The sequence below is a fragment of the Bos taurus genome, chromosome X, assembly GCF_002263795.3.
Source record: "Bos taurus isolate L1 Dominette 01449 registration number 42190680 breed Hereford chromosome X, ARS-UCD2.0, whole genome shotgun sequence".
NCBI classification, from domain to species: Eukaryota; Metazoa; Chordata; class Mammalia; order Artiodactyla; family Bovidae; genus Bos; species Bos taurus.
The window spans coordinates 110,934,924-110,962,430 of NC_037357.1; the positions used below are offsets into that span (position 1 = coordinate 110,934,924).

Genomic DNA, 27,507 nt, shown 5'->3' on the forward strand with positions numbered 1-27,507 from the left:
CTAAGAAACTTATCAGCCATATGGAACTTAAATATGCCAATTTCTTGAAATTTTTATCAGATTCTATAGTAGAAATGTATATGTGTCTTGTCCTTTATGTCATAATTTGAGATTTTGCTATTATATTGCACATATTTCTACTTTGTAATTCACTCATATGTTTACATTCTGTTTCCCCAGAAATTCTTTACAAATAGGGTCAATTGTTTTGTTCTCACTCTGTGGAATAAGATAGTAGATGAAGAATTTCCTTCTTGAATTGATAAGCTAAACTATATAGATAAGATTAAATGTTTTTTCTGATAAATGTCTATTTGAAGAATATTTTTATTTTTAAATCATAATTTAAGAGGCAGTACAGTTGTTTAAAGGGCAGTTGAATTTGCTACTTTACCTTGGATAAGTCAACATTTTTACCCTCATATGTAATTGTAGTTGAGGATGTAAATACTTACCTTCATTTGATTAGGTAATCAAATGAATGTTTGTGAACTGTTCAGACATAAGGTCACACACATGTCTACTTTGGCAATGATGATAATGATGGTTTTTCCTTCAGGACTCTTCTCTCACACCTCTAGTATAAAAGGCTGATGGAATTATGTGTATATTTCTTTATTTCCTTTGCAATATACACCTTATGTGCCAAATGGATTAATGAATTAAAAACATGTGGACAGATCCTGTTAGAGTTATAGAATTTGAACCTACTGCTCTCTCTAAATATCTTTTTAATTTTCACCTCATCATTATCCTTTCGTGATTTCCATACTGACTATTTACTTTCTTTTTGATTTCTCACCAACCCTCTCATCCTCAGAAGATATCAAGGGGCTCGTGTTCATAAATAAATGATATATAATGGCACTGGAAAGTCATGAACAGATATTTGTGCAGACAACTTGAGCAGGGATTTACTTATACAACTGCCTCTAATCTTATTACCAAAACCAATAGAGTTATCTACTGCGGACGTAAGAATTTTCCCATGTACTCTGCCTACCGATTATGGCCGTGCTTCATTGCTGGCTTGTCATTATGACCGTACGTTTAGAGATGAGAAAAGTTTATGCTCACCTTGATTTCCATGAGGCATTACTGTGCTCTTATGACCAACTCCTCTCCCTCGAAGGAGGCTCAAAAGTGCGTTGTTTTGACCAGGTGGCAAATCAGAACCCTGAGATTTAAACCCAGCTTTATCTATGCTGATTCCCAGAGAACATCAAGTAGGAAGCATTGCACTTTGCACTTCTCCACATCCAGAATCATCTTTAGGTGTTACCTTTGGCTTCTGAAAAAGTGGCACTCCTCTACCCGTCAATATTTTCCATTGATTATAGATTTTTGCCCTTCACTCCATTTTCTCTCATTTCCTCCAGGGTTTTTTGTAATACATTAAGTTCATGCATTTTTTTTTTAAAGCTTCATCCAGTGGCTCCTTTTGCATGGCCTTAACACATGTTCAATTCTACTGTCCTACATTTCATGTGGAGAGAAGTCTTCAAAACTGATTTCAAATGTTTTTATAAGGGCTTTTCCTTGTCCTTAATCAGATTCCAGCCCTTGAAAATTTGATTTCTACTTTCACCATCCACTGACTCTGTCCCAGCTACAGTGCTCATTGACCAGCTAATATGCCCTTATTATTAATAGCGCTTATTCTTATTTGATCTATTTCAAAATTGACATTGTCCACCTCTCACTCATTCTTAAATCTCTCACATACTTGATTTCAGTGGCAACCTCTCTCTTTCCTGGTTGTCCCTTTTGTCCTTCTGTTAGACTGTTGCTTATCTTTCTTCAGTGTTTCCCTTTTTCTCCCATCCCTTAAATTTCTGTCTTCTCCATGGTAGTCTCCTGGCCCTCCCTTTCTACTTCCCTCTAATGGTTGAGTGCACTAAAATAAAGGCTGTTTGTATAGGAGTATGCTGCTGCTTTGAAAAGAAAGATACACACACATATGTAGCTCTATATGGTGAATAACAAAACACAAATTCATATCAAAGGATTACAGAGTTTATGGAAGCATTCTCTCATTATGAATTGCTTTATTAATTAGAGTAAGTAGTAGCAGTAAAACTATTATCTGTGATTCTGATCACTTTTAAAATTTAAACTTTAACTTCAGATTAAAAATACTACAATTTTTTTCTTTTACTATATGAGGTTATTTAATACCTCATTCCCACCTGTATTTCTAGTTATATTTCGGGATAAGCATGAACTCTCTATGCATTATTTCAGTTCTACTAACTCTTCATGTGGTTTAGTGCCCTGTCCACACCTCATCTTCCCTCATTAATTTGTTTTTAAAGCTCTCATCTCCTTGCATATCCAGTATACTCTTTAGGACAGTTAAGTACAAGTAGCAACATCGAATTAACTAAAGCAAAAACAAAAATGAGGGAGGGGAGATGGTCATAAGGACATAGCAATGCCTCATGGAAATCAAGAGTGAGCATAAAGTTTTTACTCAGGAAAGGATTAGAGCCTGTGTTTTGGTCACTTGTAACAGCAAATCATCAGTTTCTCTAATGGTTTGTGAATTGAGAAGGGTCAGCTGGATGGTTTCTCTTGGAATCTCTCATGTGATTGTTTTTATTTATGGGCGGGTACCATGGTGACTTGTAAGCTCAAATGGACTGAACATCCAATATGGCTCCCTCATGTCTAGAAGATGATGCTCCCTGTGAGGTGAAAGCTCTCCTGGGACTCTATGGAAACACTTCTCCACAGCCTCTCTGTGTGGCTTAGGCTTTTCAGAGCATGTCAGATGGGTTCCAAGAGGGAACCCACAGGTTCCTAAGAGTTGAGTGTTCCAAAAGTGGAGAAGCGAAAGTTGCTAGCCCAGTTAAGAGCTTTTCCCATAAATGGCAAATCATTACTTTTGCCTTGTTATACCAGTCAAGGCTATCATAGGGCTAACCTAGATTTAAAGAGGTGAAGAAATAAACTCTGCTTCTTAATGGGGGAATGGTAAGAGGAGCATATGGTATTGGCACTCTTGTTGCAGCCATCTTTGGCAGTTGCTGTCTACTTCAGCCTATGTTTGAAAGCCATCCATATATTTGTTAATGTGTCTCTTTTTTTCTCTCTCTGGTCATGGGCCTTTGCTCTTTCTAAACTAACAGTGCAAACTAGGGACTTCATAAGCCCAGTCTCATACATAAGAAAGTTCCATGCACCCACAGAGCTTGACCAGACTTTCTTCTGTCAGTTCTGAGAGAGAACCTGATGGACCTAACTGGACATAAGCATTCCTCATGCTATAATTACATGTCTTGGGGGTAGCCAGTTATGTGACAGAGACATGGTTGTTAGTGACCCACCATTCTGAAGGGGTGAGCATTTTCCACCTAAGAAGTCAAGACCATAAACACCCTAAAGCATCTGATGCCCCCAGTGATGCACTAATATGGACCCCTAATCCCAAATTCTTTGGTTCCTGGAGAATATGTGCATGCTGCTATTTCTTATGCAATGTCATACTTCAACCACTGAAGATATTATATATAGTAAAAATATATAGAGATTTGCTTGAGTCTTTGCTCTACTTTAAACCAGAATTCTAATCACATAAGTAAGTGGTACTTACTTTACCTTTATAATTGTTAGGATCAATATGCTAAGGATTAATATCAAGGTGTATCTGTACATTTATAACCTTGTATTCTGAAAAACTCTACCACTTAACCCATTTTCTTGGAATAATTCATATTACTCATTTCAGGGCTGTAGTTCTCTTTGGTAACTGCTAAGCAAACTGGTGTTATTTTCCAGTAATATGTACTGCAATTGACTCCAACTGGTGTGAATTAGGTTATGCTAATATGCATTATACGAATTGTTGTGTGTGAAAATTTTATGGGTCCTGTGGTATAAGTTAATCATTTTCTTCTCTTATTTATGATAATCTGCCTATGACTTACATTTAAATTAGTATAATTTGACCAGTAGCTAATTTTTGCTGGATCTGATAGAAAGAAGTGAATGATTTTGTCATTTTTGTCTCTGCACACTGCAGGATATGACCCACTCCTGTAACTGGCTCAGAAGTGTATAAGTCAAATACAGGCATTCTTTTAAATACAACTTGATCATACATGTCTTTTCTCATTTTAGAAAATCATAGAAATTCTTTTGGTTATTTAAAGTCTAAAAATCAATCTCTGTAGGAAGCTATTAAGTATGTATCAGAAAGCAAGGCAATAGAGACATTTAACTTCCCTTTCCTAGATGTTTGAAATTTAACTGAAATATAGCCTAGAATTTCTTAGTAAAGATCACTATTAAGGAATATTGTCCACATGCAACTTTCCCATTATGACTTATTGCTGCAACAGTTAGCTTTTTTTTTTTTTTTTTTAATTAATAAAAGCCATCATCTTGTCTTTGGTCAAAGTTTAATGTAAATTCAAAGGTAAAAGAATGTAACTTTCACATATTAGATATAAGTATATGCTCCCTAGGTGTGTCTGTTAGTAACTGTGCTTGTGGTGATCACAGAAGTGGGCGGCTCAGATCACCTTCAGTGAAGCTCACAGCCCCCAACTCCAGCCCTTTCCGAATCCAACCCAGTTTTTGAGCTGAGACCACATTCTTTCTAGAAGAGCCCCAACCAGTGACTGAGCATGAGATGAATGTAGGACTTGGCTGTCTCTGTTCAATGTGGGGCTTTTCCAGGGCTCCTCACTGGGTTAACATAAACCTTGTCAAATCTGCATCACAGTCTGAGGCTCTCTACCTGGGAGAGCATCCCCTGCCCCTTCAGTAATCTGCTCTGAAGCCTACCTCAGTCCCTGGAAGATCCATCTGACACATGTGATATTGACACCTGCTTATGGAAATAATTCAGAAATTACAAGAAACTACGACAAGATGATAGATTCTTAAATTGTGAAAATGTGTGTCGTATGCAAAACAACCATATTTTTTTTTTTAAAAAGACATGGGACCGTGATAGTATTCTTTCATCCTGGAACTAATATTTCAGAGATTTGTATACAAGTCCATATTTCCCTTAGTCAGGACTTTTGTGGCCAGTTAGACAATAACCACGTCTCTTCCAAGCCCTCCTTCTGTTTTTTTCTATCAAGTCCATGACCGTTTAACTTTTTCTTTTTAAACTTTGCTTTTCTTTTGTTGTTGTTGAAGTATAATTGATTTACAGTGTTTCAGGAGTACAGAAAAATGTTCAGTAAAGCATGCTTTTCTTCAAAATAAATAGATACTTCCTACTAAAAATTATATCTGAAATAGCTGTTCGTGAACATTGATTCAAAAGGATAATTAATTTTTATTAATAATCCCAATAGGAGATAACTAAGTCATTTCGTTTTTCATAGTTTTGGGTAAGTAAAAAAAAAATCTGCTTATTGTCATGTTGTAATGGGCTGGCTACATTGTAATAATGTTTTGAGAGAGTTTCTGAATTTAATTTTTTTGGAAAGTGACTTGTTCTTTGCAATAATTTGCAGAGCATGCTGACTTATAATGCTGTCCTCCCAACAGAAAATCCAATCTGATTTGACAAGTCATGAGATCAGTTTAGAAGAAATGAAGAAACATTACCAAGGAAAGGAAACTGCTCAACGGGTACTATCCCAAATTGAAGTGGCACAGGTACATATTATTCCATTAACTAAGGACCTTGTTTTAGTTGGATATTAAAATATTTTTTACATTAGATAACTTGCTTACTAACAAATTGAGGTTAAGGGCATTATTTGAAAGCTACAAATGATAAATAAATGATACATACTATATTGAATTATACATTTTAAGGATAAAATAGATTAATAAATTGTCTTTTATTTAGTATCACATTAAGAATGATTGCTGAATTCTCCCAAATGCATGTGTTCTTTGTGCTGGACAAATGGAAAATGTGTTGCTTTAGTTTGTTTTTATTTCTAGCCTTGTGTATCTTCCAGAATAAAGGAAAATACATTAACAAAAGTATGACTGGTTATTGTTCGGAAGGCAAAATAAAATCCATGTTTTCTTACACTGTCTTTACAGAAAAAAATGCAAGATGTTTCCATGAAATTTCGATTGTTCCAGAAGCCAGCCAATTTTGAGCAGCGTCTACAGGAAAGTAAGATGATTTTAGATGAAGTGAAGATGCACTTGCCCGCACTGGAAACAAAGAGTGTTGAACAGGAAGTAGTACAGTCACAGTTAAATCATTGTGTGGTATGTATTGCTGATGGCAAATATGCAGCTACCCCTTGACTTCCTTATTGGAATGAGGAGAACAGTATTTGGTATAAGAACAAAAATTTGCACAAGTGAATTGAGAGACAAGAACTATTATTGAAATAGTAGCTGCTTAATGTCCCTTCTGCAAATGTCTTCTTTGAGTCTATAATTTTCCAAGGACTATGCAGAATATCATCTTTGTTTAATTCTTATAGAACTTTGAAAATATTTTAAAATGGAAATCCTGAAAAAGAATATACTGGTCTGGAAACAGCAACAGTGAAAGTATCTGCAATAGTAAAAACGATTCTAGAAATGAGTGCCAAGGAAGCAAAGCAATCCACACAAGTCATCTTTAATTCTCAGGTGAAGGTTGCTCAGTCATGTCTGACTCGGGCTTCTCTGTCCATGGAATTCTCTAGGCAAGAATACTAGAGTGAGTAGCCTTTCCCTTCTCCAGGGGATCTTCCCAACCCAGGGATCAAACCCAGGTCTCCTGCATTGCAGGCAGATTCTTTACCATCTGAGCCACTGGGGAAGCCCAAGAAAACTGGAGTGGGTAGTCTATCCTTTCTCCAGGGTATCTTCCTGACCCAGGGATCAAACTGGGGTTTCCTGCATTGCAGGTGAATTCTTTACCAGCTGAACTGCCAGGGAAGCCCTTAATTCTCAGGGCCACAGGTTCAATGAGAGAATTTAAAGACAAACATCAAGTGCAAAGCAAAAGCAAGATTCCAAGCCAGGCATGCTTACTCCAAATCCTAGTATCTTTCCATTTAAAGTCAGGCCTGGATATGCAATGAAATTCTGCCAGACAACAAAGACAGAATAAATAGGTATGGAAGATATAATTATCCTGTAGTGTAAATCTTCACTAAAAGGATTTCGAGTAGTGTTCTTTGTTGCAGTTATTGAAAATTCACCAAGCCAGATGACTTCTCTGATAACATGGAGCTGAATTATGAAGTCATCTACTAGAGTAATACAAGTATTAATATAAATCTGTGTGTACTATGGAATGTCAAGGTAGAAATCCACATAGAAAACACAGAGTGCTATTAACATTAAAGGGAAAAAGTTTGTCTATTGAGCACTTTGTGCTTAAAGTATTGTTTCTGCTTCTGTTCCATAACATAAATGAAAAAGAAACCCTTAGGTTCATTATCATCATATCATTATGAATGGGAAAATATTCTTTGTAAACAAAAATTGTATTTGTGAAAAATTATGGAATAAATTTTATTCAGCAATATTGCTTAGTAAGGAAAGCTGCATTTCGCTGCTGCTGCTGCTAAGTCGCTTCAGTCGTGTCCGACTCTGTGCGACCCCAGAGATGGCAGCCCACCTGGCTCCCCCGTCCCTGGGATTCTCCAGGCAAGAACACTGGAGTGAGTTGCCATTTCCTTCTCCAATGCATGAAAGTGGCATCATTATTATAAATATTCTTACCCCCAAGAGAAATTTTGAATATAGTTATATATATTAGAGGAATGGCAACCCACTCCAGTGTTCTTGCCTGGAGAATTCCAGGGACAGAGGAGCCTGGTGGGCTGCCGTTTGTGGGGTCGCACAGAATCAGACACGACTGAGGCGACTTAGCAGCAGCAGCAGCATATATATTAGATAAATAACATTGGGAATACATGGGAGTACATGTTATCTTATATTTTTTCAAAAAATTGAAAGCAAAATGACCTAAGTACATAATCATCATGGCTAAATATATTCACAGAGGGCAAGCTGTTCATTCTTCTAGGAACAAGTCTCTAATGGTACTTCATAAATCTTTTCTGTTAGTCATTATGAACTGGGAAAAAAAAAAGCAAAACGCTACCTACAGCCAGGTATTACTATGCCCCGACTCAGCTCAGTACAGAGGAAACAGATTAAAGTGTTTCCTCAATCTGTTTCTCAGGTGATCCAAACAAGTCACCTTAATTTCTCAGGTGAAAGTTGCTCAGTTGTGTCTGACTCTTTTGTGACTCCATGGACTTTAGCCCACCAAGATCCTCTGTCCATGAAATTCTTTAGGCAAGAATACTGGAGTGGGTAGCCTTTCCCTTCTCGAGGGGATCTTCCCAACCCATGGATCAAACCCAGGTCTCCCACACTGCAGGTGGATTCTTTACCATCTGAACCACCAGGAAAGCCTAAGAAAACTGAAGTGGGTAGCCTTCCCCTTCTCCAGGGAATCTTCCCAACCTAGGTATCGAACCCAGGTCTCCTGCATTGCAGGTGGATTCTTTATCATCTGTTTCTGCTTCTGGTTTAAATGTTAGGACCAATTCAGGTCATCCTTCCATAAGGATATATTTTCTTTACAACATTTGTATTTTTCATTATTAAGATGCTCAGTTCAGTTCAGTCGCTCAGTCGTGTCCGACTCTTTGCGACCCCATGAATCGCAGCACGCCAGGCCTCCCTGTCCATCACCAACTCCCAGAGTTCACTCAAACTCATGTCCATCGAGTCGGTAATGCCATCCAGCCATCTCATCCTCTGTTGTCCCCTTCTCCTCCTGCCCCCAATCCCTCCCAGCATCAGAGTCTTTTCCAATGAGTCAACTCTTTGCATGAGGTGGCCAAAGTACTGGAGTTTCAGCTTTAGCATCATTCCTTCCAAGGAAATCCCAGGGCTGATCTCCTTCAGAATGGACTGGTTGGATCTCCTTGCAGTCCAAGGGACTCTCAAGAGTCTTCTCCAACACCACAATCATGGCCTTTGCTTTCAAGATTTTTGTTCTGTTAAAGTCTTAAAAACATGAACACAAACACATGTAAAAACTTATTTCCCTTTCTTAATGATAAATATTCTCTCTATTGAATGAAGTGATGAAATTGGCTATCAGTTCTGTGGCTCAGCTGCTAAAGAATCCACCTACAATGCAGGAAACCTGGGTTGGGAAGATCCCCTGGAGAAAGGAAAGGCTACCCACTCCAGTATTCTGGCCTAGAAAATTTCATGGAATATGTAGTCCATGGGTTTGCAAAGAGTCGGACATGACTGAGCGACTTTCATTTTCATAAAAGTAAATCATTAACATTTAATTTTTTTTTTTTTAACATTTAAAATAGTCATTTGGAAATATCTCGGATTCCAGAATTTAGGAATTGAATCCCAGTGTGACAGTTAATGATTTAAATGTTTATAAATACCCAGATATATTTATATTTTCTAAAAGAAGTAAATTAATTAAAAAAAATGAAAAGCTCAGAAAGAACTCGCAAGTATTAATAAAGGAATATTAATAAATTCAAGTGATCACCAAAGGGAGAATTAAGGTGAAAATAGTTATGTATGTAGCCTTAATGAATAGGATAATTGCTCAGCGTTCACAAAATGCTTTGTTTTCATTGATTTTAAACTGAAAAGGAAAAAAAGCAAACTTAATTTCTATTCCAACTCCCAAATAACAGTACTTGTAATACCTACTAGCAACTTTATTTCTCAGGGCCAATAAGTATTTGTTGTTCAGACTCACCATTGAACAACTTAATGTGACAATATATAATGTAAACTATTACATATGCCTGTATACATATACATGTGTACACATATGCATGCGTACATACACACATACATTCAAACATACGTACCTTTCCAAGTAAAGTAACTACAAGAGAAAGCTATGACACTTGTTTAATGAGGATTTGTTACAGCAGGATACTGTTGTGAACCAATATATGTGTTCTTTAGAGCTGTGATGTACTTATGAGTTTTAGGTAATACTTTATATTAGTCTACATTTAATTGATCAGCTCCATTAAGAAAATAAATTTATATCATTTTATTAACATTTAAGATTATATTCCCTCCTTTTATGTGATTTAATATGTGTTAGAATTACAATCTGGCAATTCAGACATTTTAACCCGACTATAACGTAGCACTGTGAGAATAGTGTCTAGCTTGGCCACCACTGATTCTCTAGTGACTCAAATACTGTCTAGTATAAATAGGCATTCAATAAACACCTGGGGAATGAGTAAATGAATTTTTCCCAAGTCACAGCTAGAATTATATAATTACAAAGTTTAAAATAGAAGTCATATAGCTTTTAAAAATGAACTTTGTAAACATGGGATGAAGAATTAAATATATGCATGATGTACCCTTACTTTGGTAAGAATAGCTGCACAATATGCATGCCTGTGTATGTACATGTAATTACAACTAGAAGAATTAAATCAATAAGAAATTTCAAAAGCTAAATATTGACCACAGCTGCAAAATGCTACTTTGTTAAAACTGAAACCATAAAATAGCAATTCAGGTGATCTCTACTCAAATTTTTTTTTTTTAATGATAGTATGAATCAGACACTATTGCTTATTCTATTTTGTTTTATGTTTTAACTTAGAACTTGTATAAAAGTCTGAGTGAAGTGAAGTCTGAAGTGGAAATGGTGATTAAAACTGGACGTCAAATTGTACAGAAGAAGCAGACGGAAAACCCTAAAGAGCTTGATGAAAGAGTAACGGCTTTGAAATTGCATTATAATGAGCTGGGAGCAAAGGTGTGTGCTGAAATCATGAATACTGGCTACTTCCCAGTTTTCTTATATATTGTAAAGCAAGAGTCAGTAATTATGTGCGATTGATATGTTAGAAAGTCTAAATCATTTACTTCCTACAGATAGATACATGTATACATGGATACAGATATATATACATACAGACAGACATATATACATACATAGAGATACATTCCCATGTGTGATTCTTATTTAGAAACAATAATTAGTGAGTCTCTACATTGCAGACCATATTAAAAAATACATAAAACTCAGAGGCATTTTTATTGGTCCATCAGATAGTTCTGAAAGAGTTCCGTTGTTCTAAACCTGTCCCTTCTTTTCATTGTATATATTTACTTGTGATGACTGAAAGGCTGGTAATTTTATAAACTAAGATGCCTACTTATTTTTAGGTATAATGGAATTGATACATTCTACATAGAAACAGCTTTACTGAGACCAATTTGGAGAAAAGAGTCTATTAATATTTTTACAGCTCAGGTTTCCAATTTTATTTAATATAACAACATCAATGAGAAAATTGTCACTTCATCTTAGACACAAATGTAAATGCTTGCCCACATTTGAGGACTAGCCATGCAGAGGCAGAATTGTAATACTGCACCCTGAAAGTAGATTGAAGGTTATGACCTAAAGCTACGAATTGCAAATTACTTATCACTGAGAGAAAGTGAATTTTAGATTCAAATGAAAATCTGAAAATAATGATTCTTATTAGTTGACAGTCTGAAACCATAAACACTGGGCACTTCCCACTTTCCTTATATATTGTAAAGCAAGAGTCAGTAATTATGTACAATTGATATCTTAAAAAGTCTAAATTATTTATTTTAAAAACCTTCTAATTTATATTTCACATATTTTGAAAGAGTCTGCTTTTTCAAGTATAAATTATTGCCTGGGCCTTTTCTTTGCCTTGAAGAATTTGCACAAGGTCTTTGCAAGAGTAAATTTAATATGCTGCTGCTGCTAAGTCGCTTCAGTCATGTCTGACTCTGTGTGACCCCATAGACGGCAGCCCAGCTGGCTCCCCCGTCCCTGGGATTCTCTAGGCAAGAACACTGGAGTGGGTTGCCATTTCCTTCTCCAATGCATGAAAGTGAAAAGTCAAAGTGAAGTCACTCAGTCGTGTCCGACTCTAGCGACCCCATGGACTGCAGCCTACCAGGCTCCTCCATCCATGGGATTTTCCAGGCAAGAGTACTGAAGTGGGGTGCCATTGCCTTCTCCAAAATTTAACATAAATAATGTAGAATAAATCACTTAGAATTTAGAACAGTAAAAATGACATTAGAAGACTATTAGTGCCCTGAGTTGATTATTATTAAGGAGTGAATGGTTCTTCTGAGGATATAAAGACCTATTTATTCCTGAAAATACATGTTTGAAAGTGTATGTTTATCTACCCATTTGGCACTAAGTAATATCATTAAAGCAAAATGAATGATTACTAAGAAATCATACTTAGTTTTAAAAACATGACAGAACACTGAAAAAAATGTAGGGCAGGCATTTATTTTTGAAATAAAGATTTAGAAACATTAGTGGTAAAGGGAATATGTATACATATCATATTACAGAAAATGGCAAAGTCACATATTCCCTTCCTGAGAAAAAAATGTCCATATTTAAATCTTCTAAGTACCTTCAGCAGTGATGGTTTTCTTTTATGAAAACAAAGGAAATGGGATATCTTAATCTATTATCCTTTTGTATAAATATACAAGCCATTCTATTTTAATCATATTCAGATTTTATATCATTTTTACTTGCCTCAGTTCAGTCTATATATGTTAATTTTTGTATTAATCAGCTTAGGCTACCATGACAAAATACCATAGAGTAGGTGGCTTAAACAAGAATATTTTGTTTCTCACAGTTCTGGAGGCTAAGAAGTTCAAGATCAAGGTGTCAGTCTAGTAAGGACCCTCACCCTGGCTTGCAGAAAGCCACTTTCTTACTGTATTCTTACACAATGGAGAGGGAGGGAGAGTATGAGGGATGGGGGGGAGGAAAGAAGAGGATGAGAGGGATGGAAAGAGTGGGAGGGATAACTTTTCCTTCCTCTGCTAGTAGGGCCATAATCCAGTCTGATTAGGGTCACATCCTTATGACTTCATTTAACCTTAATTACTTTCTAAACAGCCTGTATTCAGATACAGGTCACATGCGGGCTTAGGTTTCAACTTATCGATTTGCAGGAATTTCAGTTCCATCCATGATCCTTTTCTTAAAACAGTTTCATTAGTTTGATTAATATTACCAACTTAGCTTAATTGTTCATTGACTAAAAATCAAAGAGTTTCTTATCTAAATCTATTTCGTTTCATCAAGAGATATTACACCTAGCAATATAGATATAATAATACTTACAGTTCCTTAAATGGCCCTTGTATACTTTAAATTATATGACAATATACATAAATAGCAATACTCATTGCAACTTCAAATGCTCATACTCAAAGTCTCAATATTCATGTCAGCCTCAGGTACATGTTTAAGTGTTCATGAAACAGTGATGGCTGAAAGTTTCTACTGCAGGTGGCACTATTTTAAATGTATCATTTCTCCAGCAAAATAAGAAAAAGTGTAAAACTCAATTTTCCTTAAGATGGCAGTATCTCCTGTTTTATTAAAACATATTTAGCTGGATATAAACAAAATCAAATAAATAAAAATCAATAAGGCATGAGCTCTGGGAAGATAGAATTTCTTTGAAATACTGAATCTAGAATTCTTTTCTATCAATAATGCATAGAAAAAATAACTATGCATAGAAACACACCATGAAGGTGTATATTTTTTCCTGCTACACACAAATAAAATCCTTACACTCAAAATGGCAAATGCTTTCACTTCTCTGAAGGGAAGAATAGTAGGAAAGATCTGTAAAACAAACATTGAATTTGCAGCTTCAACAAATGTGTGCACACCTCTGTTAAAGAAGCAAATTTTGTTGAATATTTGTATTTGTCTCAAAATTTCAGGGTATTTATTTTCATTGCAACATTTAATTAAAAAAATCTTCACTGTGCTATTTCTTCATGCTTATGGCTGCATTATTGGTTGTAAAAAAATATATATATATATATGTATATGTATATGTGTATATATATATGGGGGGGGTGGTTCCCTGGTGGCTCAGTAGTAGAGAATCCATCTCTAAGCAGGAAATGTGGGTTCGACCTCGATCTCTGAGTCAGAAAGATTCCCTGGAGAAGGAAATGGCAACACACTCCAGTATTCTTGCCTGGGAAATCCCATGGACAGAGGAGCCTGGTGGGCTACAGTCCATGGGGTACTAAAAGAGTCAGACATGACTTAGAGACTAAACAACAGCAACAAAATATATATGTGTGTATATCTTCTCAGAGCTAATATATCATGGATTTTTATTTATTCTATTTTTGTTTACACACCCACATATATATCAAGAGATAATAGATTCTGGGCTTTTTATTAAAGCCAACCAACCCATTCCTAAGATGTAGGAACATCAGAAGAGTGGTGGAGAAACACAAATTTGTTCATTCTCTGTGTAAGAACATGGAAGAATTTGACTTTGAGAGTCTTAGTTTTAAACACTGAGAACTGAAACACAGGATTAAATCATGATTTTCTCTATTAATGAGGGTAAAACTGTGTTATGGTGCTAACTTTTTTACTCCCTTTAAATGATAAATTAATGTTTAAGGAGAAAGTGACCTATTGTGTTGTTTTTGTGCTAAAGTGAGACACTTCAATGATGCAATGACAATAAAATCAACTGTTCTAAATATTTTACAAATATTTTTGCCTCTGAGACAAATAGTATTTTTTGCCCATTTTGATTACTTAACAGCAAGGGCGAGCCTCATTTGTATATCAGTTCAGTTCAGTTCAGTTCAGTCGCTCAGTCATGTCTGACTCTTTGCGACCCCATGAATCGCAGCACGCCAGGCCTCCCTGTCCATCACCAACTCCCGGAGTTCACTCAGACTCACATCCATTGAGTCAGTGATGCCATCCAGCCATCTCATTCTCTGTTGTACCCTTCTCCTCCTGCCTCCAATCCCTCCCAGCATCAGAGTCTTTTCCAGTGAGTCAACTCTTTGCATGAGGTGGCCAAAGTATTGGAGTTTCAGCTTTAGCATCAGTCCCTCCAAAGAACACCCATATAGAGGATTGTAAATGTTGCCCATCTCTTTGACAGATGATTGAAGGTTTTCTAAAAGAAACATGCCATGTCTTCAGTTTGACTTATATCCTTTTATTTATTTAAAAACTGTGGCCATAAATTAATTTTATTTATATTAGAGAAAATAATAGTAGCTTTTCTTTCTCCCTGATACAGGATGCTATCTTTTGGATAAAGGATCTCATCTTTCATAGACTGTGTTTATTCACTATTAATATTCAGAATACGTAATATTTCTAAAATATGATTTTTTTCAAGTAAGAAGAAGGTTATTTTAAAATGACAAAAATATGAAAGTTCCAATTAAGTAGCCATAATTAAACTTGAATTGAAAAAGTAAACCAACTTTACAATATTGTATTGGTTTTGCCATATATCAACAAAAAAAAAAAAGAAAAGAAAAAGTAAACCAAATTACATTTTATGGTCATTCTTTTCAGGTAACAGAAAGAAAGCAACAGTTGGAGAAATGCTTGAAATTGTCCCGTAAGATGCGAAAGGAAATGAATGCCTTGACAGAATGGCTGGCAGCTACAGATTTGGAACTGACAAAGAGATCAGCAGTTGAAGGAATGCCTAGTAATTTGGATTCTGAAGTTGCCTGGGGAAAGGTAAAACCCATATCACTGAAGGTTATTTTTAACATATATGAGGACATAGTGTAATTTGATTTTTTAAGGAGCTGTTAATGTACAACAATAATAGAACTGTAAATATTATCATGCTTCATTTTCCCTTTCCTCAAAAATTCATCAGTAGTTGAACTGTATATTTCAGAATCACACTAAAGCCAGTGGGAACCTTCAGCAAGATTTTCTCCAATGGTCATTTAGAATTAGGTAGGTTCTGAATAAGTCCCTAAAATATATATACATCATTAGTCAGAAAGTCAGTTCAAAGATGTGACTCTGTGTTCCCTAGCTTGGTTAAGAGAGACTATTCAGATGGACCCCACAACCATGAGGAAGGCAAAGATGCAGAGACTTCAGACAGTTAGGCTGGACAAACTTGCAAGATGAGCAAGTTATTGATGTCACAATCATAAAAAATCTCATGGGGTCTTTATGGCCCCTGTCATTTCCACCACCAAACAGCCCTGCTGCTGCTGCTGCTGCTAAGTCGCTTCAGTGGTGTCCAACTCTGTGCGACCCCATGGACGGCAGCCCACCAGGCTCCCCCGTCCCTGGGATTCTCCAGGAAAAAACACTGGAGTGGGTTGCCATTTCCTTCTCCAATGCATGAAAGTAAAAAGTGAAAGTGAAGTTGCTCAGTCATGTCCGACTCCTAGCGACCCCATGGACTATAGCCCACCAGGCTCCTCTGTCCATGGGATTTTCCAGGCAAGAGACTGGAGTTGGGTGCCATTGCCTTCTCCCCAAACAGCCCTGGGTTTCTCTTAATCCTCAGCTTGTGGATTCTTAGTGTTTCTCTGACAGCCAGTCAGACATCATTGTTCTCTACAATTCAAGGTCAAAGCACCAATAGCTTAATTTTTTTTTTCAGTTGACATATTACTGGATTACTTGAAAGTATGTTGATATAAACTAAATAGTTGATATTAATAGTGTGTTTTCACCTTAAACTTTGCCAAGCCACTGGTCACTTAGAAAAAAATCAATCATAGCACAACCCGCTTCCTCAATTTTTTTAAAATTAACAAACCCATGCCTGCATTAACTATATGTTTAAGATATCTGTGCTTTATTTTTAATGCAAGATTTATATCTGGATTAACCAAATTTGGGAACTTTAATTGCATTATGTAAAAACTTAGTCCTACAGTGAGACCAAAACTGAAAACTGATTTTCTTCATGTAGATTTGGATGACATGCAGTTGTAAAGATTTATTAACTACACTTTATTTTCAAATAAACAGTAGAGAATGAATTTCTTTTTTCTTCCTGTTCAGAATAGATTTGTTAGAGATAAGATATTGACTTACAGTTACTAGTTCAGGATCATATATATTGTGAAATCATTAGAGTAGTGAGTGTACAGAGCATACAGATTAAAAGTTACATTGGCCTTACTTTTCTTTTTCTCCTATCACAAAAACAAACATTATATTTCTATTTATTGGGAATCAATAACATTCATGTATTTAAGTGCAGGCTAGGTGGCTGTAAGAAATAAGCCAGAATTCCACTTGGTAGATCTGAGTCACATGATCGTATCTAGCCTTCAAGGAGGGTTGCAAAAGATGTCTCCGTCTGGCTGAGTAGTCAGTGTCCTGATGAAATGATGAGTAGGTAATGTTCTAAAATGAAGACACAGAGGAAGCATTCTGGAGGACAGATTTATTTATTTATTTTTTTTTAATTTTTTTTGGAGGACAGATTTAAATAAATCAATTCTGACTATCCCATTACTGGCTACAATTGTTTAGCCTATCAGTTGAACACAAAAATCTAACCATAGAAAAATATTTATGTAATTAAATAGAAGTTTATATCTCTGATGATCATTATGTTTGGAAAAATATAAGCTTCAGCAAAGTTTAATCTACATGATTTACTGACTTTAACCACTAAGAGATTTCTTTTATTCCTCATTTAATTTCAGTAGTCAAAAGTTCAAAGCCAGTTAAATAATTCTGCCAGATTAAAGCCTTTTAATATCCACAGTGTTAGCTAAAGATTAAAATGGTTAAATATAATTCCCTAGAAAAATAATTGGTCCTTTGATAGTTTAAATCCTTCAGCATTTTCGATAGTTCATATTTACCATTTTGCATACATTGCCCATTAGTTTTTCTTAACACAGTCTTAGGATACCAAGAGTTACCTGTGAGAATCACACACACATACACGTACATAAACGCTGAGTTTAACTCTGAGTATTAAATAACACAAAACAATTGATGTCTAGTCACTGATGTAACGAGTCATGATTTTCACATGTATTTCAGGGACAAGTGTTTATAATAGTCAACATTAAGAACGACAATTATAACTTTACTCAGTTATCCTTCTCTCCTTTGGCTGCACTTTATTCCTAAAATTTAATGACAGTCACGTGACAGAATGTATCATTCTGTTTCGCCAGTGGTTCTCAGTGTTGGTTGCACACTGAAATCATCTGAGAACCTTAAAAGCCTATCAGTGTTGAGGGCCCACCCCCAGAAATTCTGATTTAATTGGACTGTGAGGTCAGTGTCTCTAAATCTCTAATATTCAGCACAGTTTGAGACCTATTAGCTAATGCAATACAAGCAGTCTTAGGAAATCTATGTTCAGTTCAGCCAACCATGTCCTGTATTTTTTTTTCCTCAAACAATCACCTTTCACAGTTTAAAGAGATCTGGCCTCTGGTCCTAGATTATCTGGATAATTGCCTCAACTTATCATTCCTCTTCACTGTAAAAGCATGAGAACTATTACTTATTTCTAAAGTCTGTTGCACTATCATTCCCATGAAAAATTGCATATCTTTTTTTTAAAGAGAGCACAGTAATTTATCTGTGAAGTGAAATAACACTAGCAGATCATTAACTTGGTACAATGAATGCATCAAGCAGCTGTTACTTAGAAAATAGAACATCTGTTAAATGCCACTGAAGTCACTATTCACTGTCATTATAGTTATAGCTATAATTTCTGTTCTACATATTCTGCCTTCATGAAATTCTTTTTCATAGACAATACATTATTAATAAAAAGTCAATGCACATTACTATAAAAGCCACTCCTTACTGTTTTATAGTCTTAAAATTTATCATTATATTATTCCATAACATTAGCCTAATAATAAAATGTGTTCTAATCCTCAAACCATGACAGTAGTGTTGGGGCCTAAAAAACAACTAATATCATATTTTATCACATTTAAGACATATGAGATCAAGTGATACACTTGATTTAATTATAGATGTTGTGGATCAAAGAAACACCACTCCCTTAAATGTGAATATAGATTGCAAGTTTTATCTCATTTCAGAAACTTTAATATGTACAAATGCACATGTTAGAATTGTGGTAATGTGATAATTTGTTCACTTTCTTCCCATGAATATATTTTGTAGCTAAAGGTAAAAACTCTGTCTCATATCTGATGACCAGAAATGGTATAATATTTATGCAGACTGACTGAAGGCAGAATTCAATGGGGAGGGTAACCTTTTAAAATACCTTTTATTGGTTAGTCAACCCTTCTTATATGGAGAACTTGCACAAGAGATAAAAGAAGATCAAATAAACAAGAATTTTGCAGCATCCTAGTAAAGGAAGGAAGACATATGGAAATGGTGTTGTGACAATTTAAATCTACATTGAGTTCTACTGTTATCTGACATTTTTTTCCTGTATCATAAAACCTAAGAACACCAGTGGATAGTTCACATTTAGCTGCTGTTAAAACTCCTGAAACAAGACTTATGACCATGGCATCAGTTCAGTTCATTTCAGTAGCTCAGTCATGTCTGACTCTTTGTGATCCCATGGACTGCAGCACGCCAGGCTTCTCTGTCCATCACCAACTCCCAGAGCTTGCTCAAACTCATGTCCATCGAGTTGGTGATGCCATCCAATCGTCTCATCCTCTGTCATCCCCTTCTCCTCCCGCCTTCAGTCTTTCCCAGCATCAGGGTCTTTTCCAATGAGTCAGTTCTTCGCATCAGGTAGCCAGAGTATTGGAGCTTCAGCTTCAACATCAGTCCTTCCAATGAATATTCAGGACTGATTTCCTTTAGGATTGACTGGTTGGATCTCCTTGCAGTCCAAGGGACTCTCAAGAGTCTTTTCCAACACCCTGTTCAAAAGCATCAATTTTTCAGTACTCAGATTTCTTTCTACCATGTCATAAGTCAAAATAAAACTGAGTGTTCATAATTGTGCTTTTAATTCAGCTTTAAAATTGATCCTAGAAGTTGTCACATTACTGTAAGATTGAAAAAACTAAAAGAGCTGAGTTTCAATTTATTCAGTTTAATCATTGAATTTGAACTTGCCTGTTCAAAATGGTAGACCTTCCAAAACCCTCCCCAACCCTCACCTCATAAGGCAACAGAAGGGAACATGTATGCTGAGGATTTAATGCATTTTAAGAGGAAGAAATACATTTTCAATTTGATTTATCCATCTCATCAACCCCATAAGTCTACATTTCTTAAAGAGTACCAGGTGAGGGTGTAACGAGAATGACCAACACAGTAGCTATAGTTGAATTTAGTAATTCAGTTCTCAATACATCTGCAAGTATGGACGTTCTTCTGTTGTAGGAAGCTTTTAATGTATGGGAAAATGGTTCCTTGACATCATAAAATATATGTTTTTAGTTTCCAGTTAGTGCCCCATATTCCCCTTTTCCTCTTCCTTGCAAAGAGTCAGACATGACTGGGCAACTGAACTGAACTGATTCCCCTTTTGGTGGCATTTCATTCCAACCTTCATACTTTCTTATCATTTTATACAGTCTTTAGTCAGTCTAAACCATCCAGCCCTTTATGGTAAACTCTGATTTCAAGCATTACCTCTCCCTTGAAGCCATTTACACTTATTCCAGCCATGAATTATCCCAGCCATGAATTATCCTTTCCTCCAAATTATGTTCTTTCTAATATGATAGCAAAATGATTGCATTCCAACTTTTCTCTACAGCTACACTTTAGATAACATTAGAGCAGAGTATACAAAGATTGCCTCCTTCCTTATCTCTGGCAGTGAAAGTCACAGTGTAGAGTGAGTGTTAAGCATCTGATGTTCATTGACTCATCAAAGTTGAAGTCCACATCACAGAGCAAGTTCAGTAAATTTCTTAAAATCTAAAATTTATTGTTTGTAAGCCATGCCATTAATTCAAAATGCTTTTGTGGGGAAATTTTTTTTAAAAATTCAGTAAACAAGCACAATATATTTCCTAACCCAAAATAGTATTTATACAAGTGATTCAATACTAGTTTGTTCTTGAATATTACATGTAAATGTTCAGCTTTAGGTCTTTTTACAAAAGGAGTGTATTTTTCTCCTGAGTCACTTTTAGCCATAAGCAGTTTTAAACTACTACAATGATCACTACTTTTTTTTCAAGTTCATATTCATGATGGTGCTAACTTCAGCATACTTGAGTTTGTTAACATTGAAAACCCTGAAATGAAATCAAACATTAGTCCACATGTTTTGTTTTCTTATGCTCATTAACTGAATGAAATATCACTGGGCATTAAACATTTTCTCTTGAGAAGTAGCTGGAGAATTTGGGTAGATTTTAATGCATAATAGTTGTTTGGGACCCCTTAACTGTTTGCACCATTATTCCTTAAATTCAAAACTTCTCTGATGTCTTCTGAGATTTGGGAATTTCCATCGCCTTTCATCACTTTGGCTGATCTGGGAAGGGACAGATGTCTGTGTACATAACTTTTTATACCAAAGCTTAAACTTAGTGTCATCTTTCTGAAGCTATTTTTAGGAATAATTAGTGATCCAAATATAAATTAAGATTTAACTTTGTGAAGTGTTACCTTTACAAATAAATGAACTCTAGTGACAGGGCAGTAGTTTGGAATGCAGGAAGTAGGAAATGATCATTTGCATATATTTTCATGGTTTTTTATATTCAAATATAAGTTTTATAAGGGTAAGGACTTTGTTTCCATCCTTTTACTCACAGTACCTAGAACAATGACCACCACATATAGTTGTAAAGATTGTGTACTAACAAAGGGTACAGGCAAAAGGAGTAAAAGGACTGAAATCTAGTCCGTGACACTCACAAGTCAAAATCCAGAATGACTTTTTCTCCCCCAAAACAGCATTTCTCATAATTTCATAAAAAATGCTGAGTAAAATCCCCTATGTCCCTGCTGAAACAGTGATGCATTTAACAGGCGCTCCGTAGCATTTAGGATTAATACGTGAAGGAATTCATTTTATGAACTGCTGTGCTCACTCATGTACAACAGATGACACCTACATTACAAATAATCCTCTGCATGGTAGCTGATAAGTTCATTGAGCATTAATTACCTTAAGTTCAAATATTTTTGCATTGAAAAAGGAAAATACAAATAGAAAAGCCTATCTTAGAATTGAAGAAACAGTGATTGTCTTTTGTATAGAAATTAGTTTATACCCTCTTTTAGCCTCATTTATCCCCTTCCTTATTTGGTATTTGTGTGTGTGTATGTATTTGTAGATTTATATATATTTCAAGTAGACTAGGACCTGATAATATGGAGGAAAGGCAACCGTAAGAATTATTTTGGTGTATTACAAATATAGAAAAGGCATTTTGAGAACATCTAGAACTAAGGATATATGCTCTTAGGGACCACCTTTCTCTCATTTACTTGAACCACTTTTCTTACTCTCTGTGCATATATTTCATGTTCCTCTATGCAAAAGGTCTCCCTCCAGTTCTTGTCATTGCTGTTTCCCAGTAAGAATTTGTCTTACTGTGGCTTTGACTTGCTATGGTAAAGACATCAGCTTCATTCTAAATGATTTCTCAGCTGAGGTGTTACCCTAATCTCTGTATCTCTTAGTTAAACTTCTTGAGAGAGTATCTGTTTGGCTCAAACTTACCCACCAGGGAATGTCAACAACTGTATGTGGGTAGGGGAGAGATGGGGGAGTGGATGAGGAGGGGCGAGAGTAGAGGCAGGGAAATGCAGGAGGGTCATGTGGTTCACCGTGACACGTCACAAAAAAGGGCTGTAGACAGAGCTGACAGTAAATGTTTGTATTAGGATCAATTTCCCATCAACTCTCTACGTAATTTCCAATACTGAATGTGCTTGTTTGGGGGTTTGAAAATAAGTCTTAGAAAGTGTTGGTGCTCTCTTAAGGGATTTTAATAGTATCTCTTTACTTCTAACTGAAATTAAGCACTTTTTTGTTATGTGTGTGAGCAACAAACCCTAGTGATATCAGTAATTCCTGTGAATTTGCCACCAGTCACAGATAAATTAATGAAAGATAATTTTATATGACATTCTAGTCATTCAGTATAATTCAGAACACCAGTTGTGCTCATCACTACTTTGAAATTATCCTAAATGTCTGTTGCTAGATCATTATAGTTACACATGTTAGGAAAGAAAACATTTATTGCCACCTCATAAATTTAAAAAATATATTTTCTATATTTTATTATAGTGTAATTATTTTTATTTAAAATCTAGTGTATCTAATTTTATGCTTTTAAAAACATTATTATGAGAAGGGATATTTAAGTTTTGCCAGATGTCAAACAGGTTTGTGGCACTAAAAATCTACAAATTCCTGCTATAGCAATTCAAGAGAGCAAAAATTGCTGAATTTTCTAAAAGCAGTTGCTTATTGGTGGATGGGTTTTCCAAGATCTACATTTATCCAATACATATACAAATTAAGTAAATATAAATATGTTTAGATTGATAATATATATGCTTATTAAGTGTATATAATCATAAATAAGTATGGCATCAATCATGTTTATGTGTAAATACATATCCATACATACTCTGTAGAGAACTGCAATATATAGGATATGATTTTCATCATTCCCAAAGATATGGTTGAAAGTTTAAACCCTTGAAAAATCTTACCATAGTAACTAGATGCATAGTCATTTCAAAAGCATTAAATCTTAAGGCTACAATATATTATGTGAGGCTCAAATGCTGTTCTTTTTACAGGCTACTCAGAAAGAGACTGAGAAACAGAAGGTTCACCTAAAGAGCATTACAGAGCTAGGAGAGGCCTTGAAAACGGTTTTGGGCAAGAAGGAGACCTTGGTCGAAGATAAACTGAGTCTTTTGAATAGTAACTGGATAGCCGTCACTTCTCGAGCAGAAGAGTGGCTAAACCTTTTGTTGGTAAGAGGATGAAAGATTTTCAACCCTTCTCCGTCATGAGAGAGACATTATAGAAACTTTCAATAATAGTCTTTATGTTCACAAAATCCTCAAGTCCATGTAAATGTTGATTCTTTTTCAATATCTACATTATATTTTTCCATACTTATGTTCTGTATGGAGATTGAACGTAAAAGTAATTTGTATGCTACTACATTTTTGTATTTTAGAATTGTGCAAAGTAGGACAAATACTTAAAAATACTGTCTGCCTAATACTATGTCATGGTTTGTCTCTGTAAAATTAAGGAATACCAGAAACACATGGAAACCTTTGACCAGAATGTGGATCATATCACAAAGTGGATCATTCAAGCTGATGCACTTCTGGATGAATCTGAGAAAAAGAAACCACAGCAAAAAGAAGACATGCTAAAGGTAGCAAATAAACTTTTATGATGAGTAATGTTCACACTACACAACAGTTATATTAATCATCTTTGTCCTAAAAGATGCCAGGGACTTCTTATTAAAAGTGAAAAATATCTTCTTTTCTTCCTTTCCTTCTCCTTCCTTCCTTCCCGGTCTCCTTTCTCCCTTAATTCCTTCTTTCCTTCCCTCCCTACTTCTTTAATTTGAATGAGAGTTCATGACTTAGAAGAGCTCTGTGATCTGGACATCTGTCCATATTGATCTGTCAGCTAATTACACACAACTTAAAAACCTGATAAGAAAAGAATTCTTGGATTCATTTTGGTGTTATATGGCAAATCATGCCAATTTTAGTATTAGTTCTATATGCCTGTGCCTAACACAAAGATTAGTTTCATTGCATCATTCACAGCCCATCTGAATAAACACCAGACGTCCAATCTGTATACATTTTGCCTATACAAAGTCTAAATCTTAGTAACAATACTGAGCTTATGTAAAACTGAACTTTTCATTCTTAACTACATGTAAAGTAGACATGGCTTTGTGTTCTCTCTTTTTGTGTCAAAACCAATTATTAGGACATCCTAAGCTGTCTTTCTTAGTGGCAACTTAGCCTTTACTTTAAAAAAAAAAAAAAAGGTTCCTGTAAGAAGAATGAGAGTTATAATATGCAAATATATCATATTAATGGTATATTATATTTATTTGATGACATCTTTTCCAATTAAATAGGAAGAATTACATTTGAACAAATCTCATAAATTAAACAATGCCTTCCTCTGTTTTGTTGAAATTTTTAATAATTTTATTTGATTAGTGGGTTACTATTTAAAGAATCCTCAAACACTATAGCTTCTGTCTATACAATTGATTTGTTCATTTTTTTATGAGATCAATATATTCTATAGATTGCAATTCATTTGTAATGAAAAACTATAAATGTATTGCAGGCTGTGCCCCAAACATACTTGCTCTATTGTCTGTACCTTCTTTTGTTCTTCCTTCTCCCTGGATGTGTAGGTAAGGGATGTCACCTTACAGAGAAATTCCTTCAGGGTCTTTGGAAAAATAGGAACTGAGTTATTTCACTCATAGCCTCTCCAACCCCCTCTGTCAGGCTCAGCTTTCCTCAGTCACTCTGTCTGTGACACAGAATCCCTATCTGTTAGAAAATCCATTATTTTTCTGTGACAATCGATACGATAAAGCAAAAGGGAATTCATAAGTCCTCGGAAGGAATAGAAAATTGTTCTTCAGCTCCCTTTCTTCCTGAGCATGTGTTAGAGTTGTTCCACAGCTTTGAAATTGAGGAAAGGTACGACTAAATATAAGACACAACAATTGTTGCTGGCAACATAGAAAAATCAGGAAAACATCCCTTGTCCTTCTTCAGACTAAGGAAATGCTTTAAATAAACTTAGATCAAACTGAAGCAAGGACAGTGACCTATTTTCCTGAGCTCACACACATTTTCACTTTACTCCTGTTTATGGAAGTTGGCTTTTTCCTCCCTTGGTTTTCTCTGCATGTGTTCTTTTTCCTTCTCTGTCTCTCTACCCTCTCTCTAGTTCTCTCTCTCCCCTCCCCACTCTCTTTTGCTTTCTTGCTCTTTCGGTCTCTTTCAACCTCCACTGAATTACTAACTTCAAGCCCTGTCTCTTGCTCATGGAATATAGCGCTTAAAGGCTGAACTGAATGACATACGCCCAAAGGTGGACTCCACGCGTGACCAAGCAGCAAACTTGATGGCAAACCGCGGCGACCACTGCAGGAAAGTAATAGAGCCCAAAATCTCAGAGCTCAACCATCGATTTGCAGCCATTTCTCACAGAATTAAGACTGGAAAGGTAGGAAGATCTGCTCCAAGGTGGAAACTAGTGATAAATGGTCTCTTGCGAAGGTTGCGCAGTACTCTGAAGGGGGCAGGCCACCCCCACAGCAAAGTTTGCAAAAGAAAAATGAAGGCCAAAATGTATTTAAAGAAATTTTACCACTGAATCTCATGGGAGATCAATCTGTCTCCCTTTCTTCCTCCCTAGCCCCTGTGTCCCTCTCTCTCTGTCGTTTTGTTTGTCTTGGCACAGCCCTTCTAGAACTGGTTTCCGTATGTACTGCTTTATATATGTACTTTCAGGGCTAACTTACAGTACAGTAACGAATAGCATGCTGCAGGCCAACAACAACAAAAAGCACAAAAGACATACATCTAAAGAAAGCGCTACTGACATATTTTGCCAAATATAATATTGCTTGTGTACAATATGGAAGAAATAGCCAAAATGAGGCCTTGTATGTCTCTGCATGATCTAGGGTTGTTGTACATCTTTACTGGTTGCGCACATGTGTGTATACGTGTGTATTTTAACTTGCTCTTGCTAGTTGCCGATTCTTACTGTGATAAAATCCATTAGATTATAATGACATGCAAGCCATGAAGACAGATAATTGCAAAGCTTATATATCCTCATTTTGTAATTTTATATGTCTATTTATACTTACTCTATTTAATGAAGAACCAGGGTATATGGAACTTTTGCATGAGAACCCTTTATATTTGTATAACATATAATGAGGGCAAAAATATTATAGGTAGCTTGCAAAACTATATAAACTCAGTATTCTTGAATTCCAGCTCTTTGGGGGAGTGTCAAAATGTAAGGCATTATCTCCCAAATTTATAAAATGTGGTTTGACACATTTTTCACTATATATGATATGCTTTCAAATACAAAAATGTATGTAAATGAAACACATGTGCTTATATATACAGATAATTGTTAGAAATAATCTTAAATGAGAATAACATTATTGCAGCATTTGTGAGTAAATGTGATGTGATGTCAGGTAAGTTTTGATTCCTGAAAGTTAGAATATGTTTGAAAAATAGTTTTAATAATTATAGACACTCAGTAATAGCATGATTTACATCTTCTAAGGCATTACATGTTTCACTGTTATATATAATAGCACATATAAAGGAATTCCTAAAATATATGGAAATATGATATAAAACTTAAATACTTTATTGCATGTGAAACATAATTACTCTTGAAAAGTCTCCTACCCAAAGCAAAAAGGTATTCACTTACCTTAATTCATTTCTTTTTATTTGTAATAGTTAACTTAATTAGTTCTGCTCATTTATATATTATTTTAAGTAGTGGTTCTCACCTGAAAAACACCTTACAGGCTCTAAAATTTTATTTTCAGTTCATAGTTTTTTTTTTTTTTTTTTGGTAAGAATTTACTCTGCAGTTTAAATAAACAGTTATTACTTCTGGAGATATCATTAGATGAGTAATAGTTAAACAACCAACAGTTATTTCATTCATCTGAGAGATTATTGCTAATGCTTCGTTACTAAGTTTTGTATTCTTCCCATCA

The 27,507-nt window shown here is 35.4% G+C and overlaps 1 protein-coding gene across 10 annotated transcripts in view; it reads left to right on the top strand.

Annotated features, from left to right (window-relative positions):
- DMD (dystrophin) overlaps positions 1-27,507 on the top strand; it is a 2,236,915-nt gene that overhangs the window by 867,077 nt on the left and 1,342,331 nt on the right. For all 10 annotated transcript variants that reach the window (XM_024988361.2, XM_024988358.2, XM_024988360.2 and 7 more), the window contains 7 exons: positions 5,512-5,622; positions 6,022-6,195; positions 10,562-10,717; positions 15,356-15,526; positions 23,531-23,710; positions 23,998-24,126; positions 25,800-25,970. In XM_024988361.2, the coding sequence (XP_024844129.1) occupies positions 5,512-5,622; positions 6,022-6,195; positions 10,562-10,717; positions 15,356-15,526; positions 23,531-23,710; positions 23,998-24,126; positions 25,800-25,970 (1,092 nt within the window). The remainder of the gene's footprint in view (positions 1-5,511; positions 5,623-6,021; positions 6,196-10,561; positions 10,718-15,355; positions 15,527-23,530; positions 23,711-23,997; positions 24,127-25,799; positions 25,971-27,507) is intronic.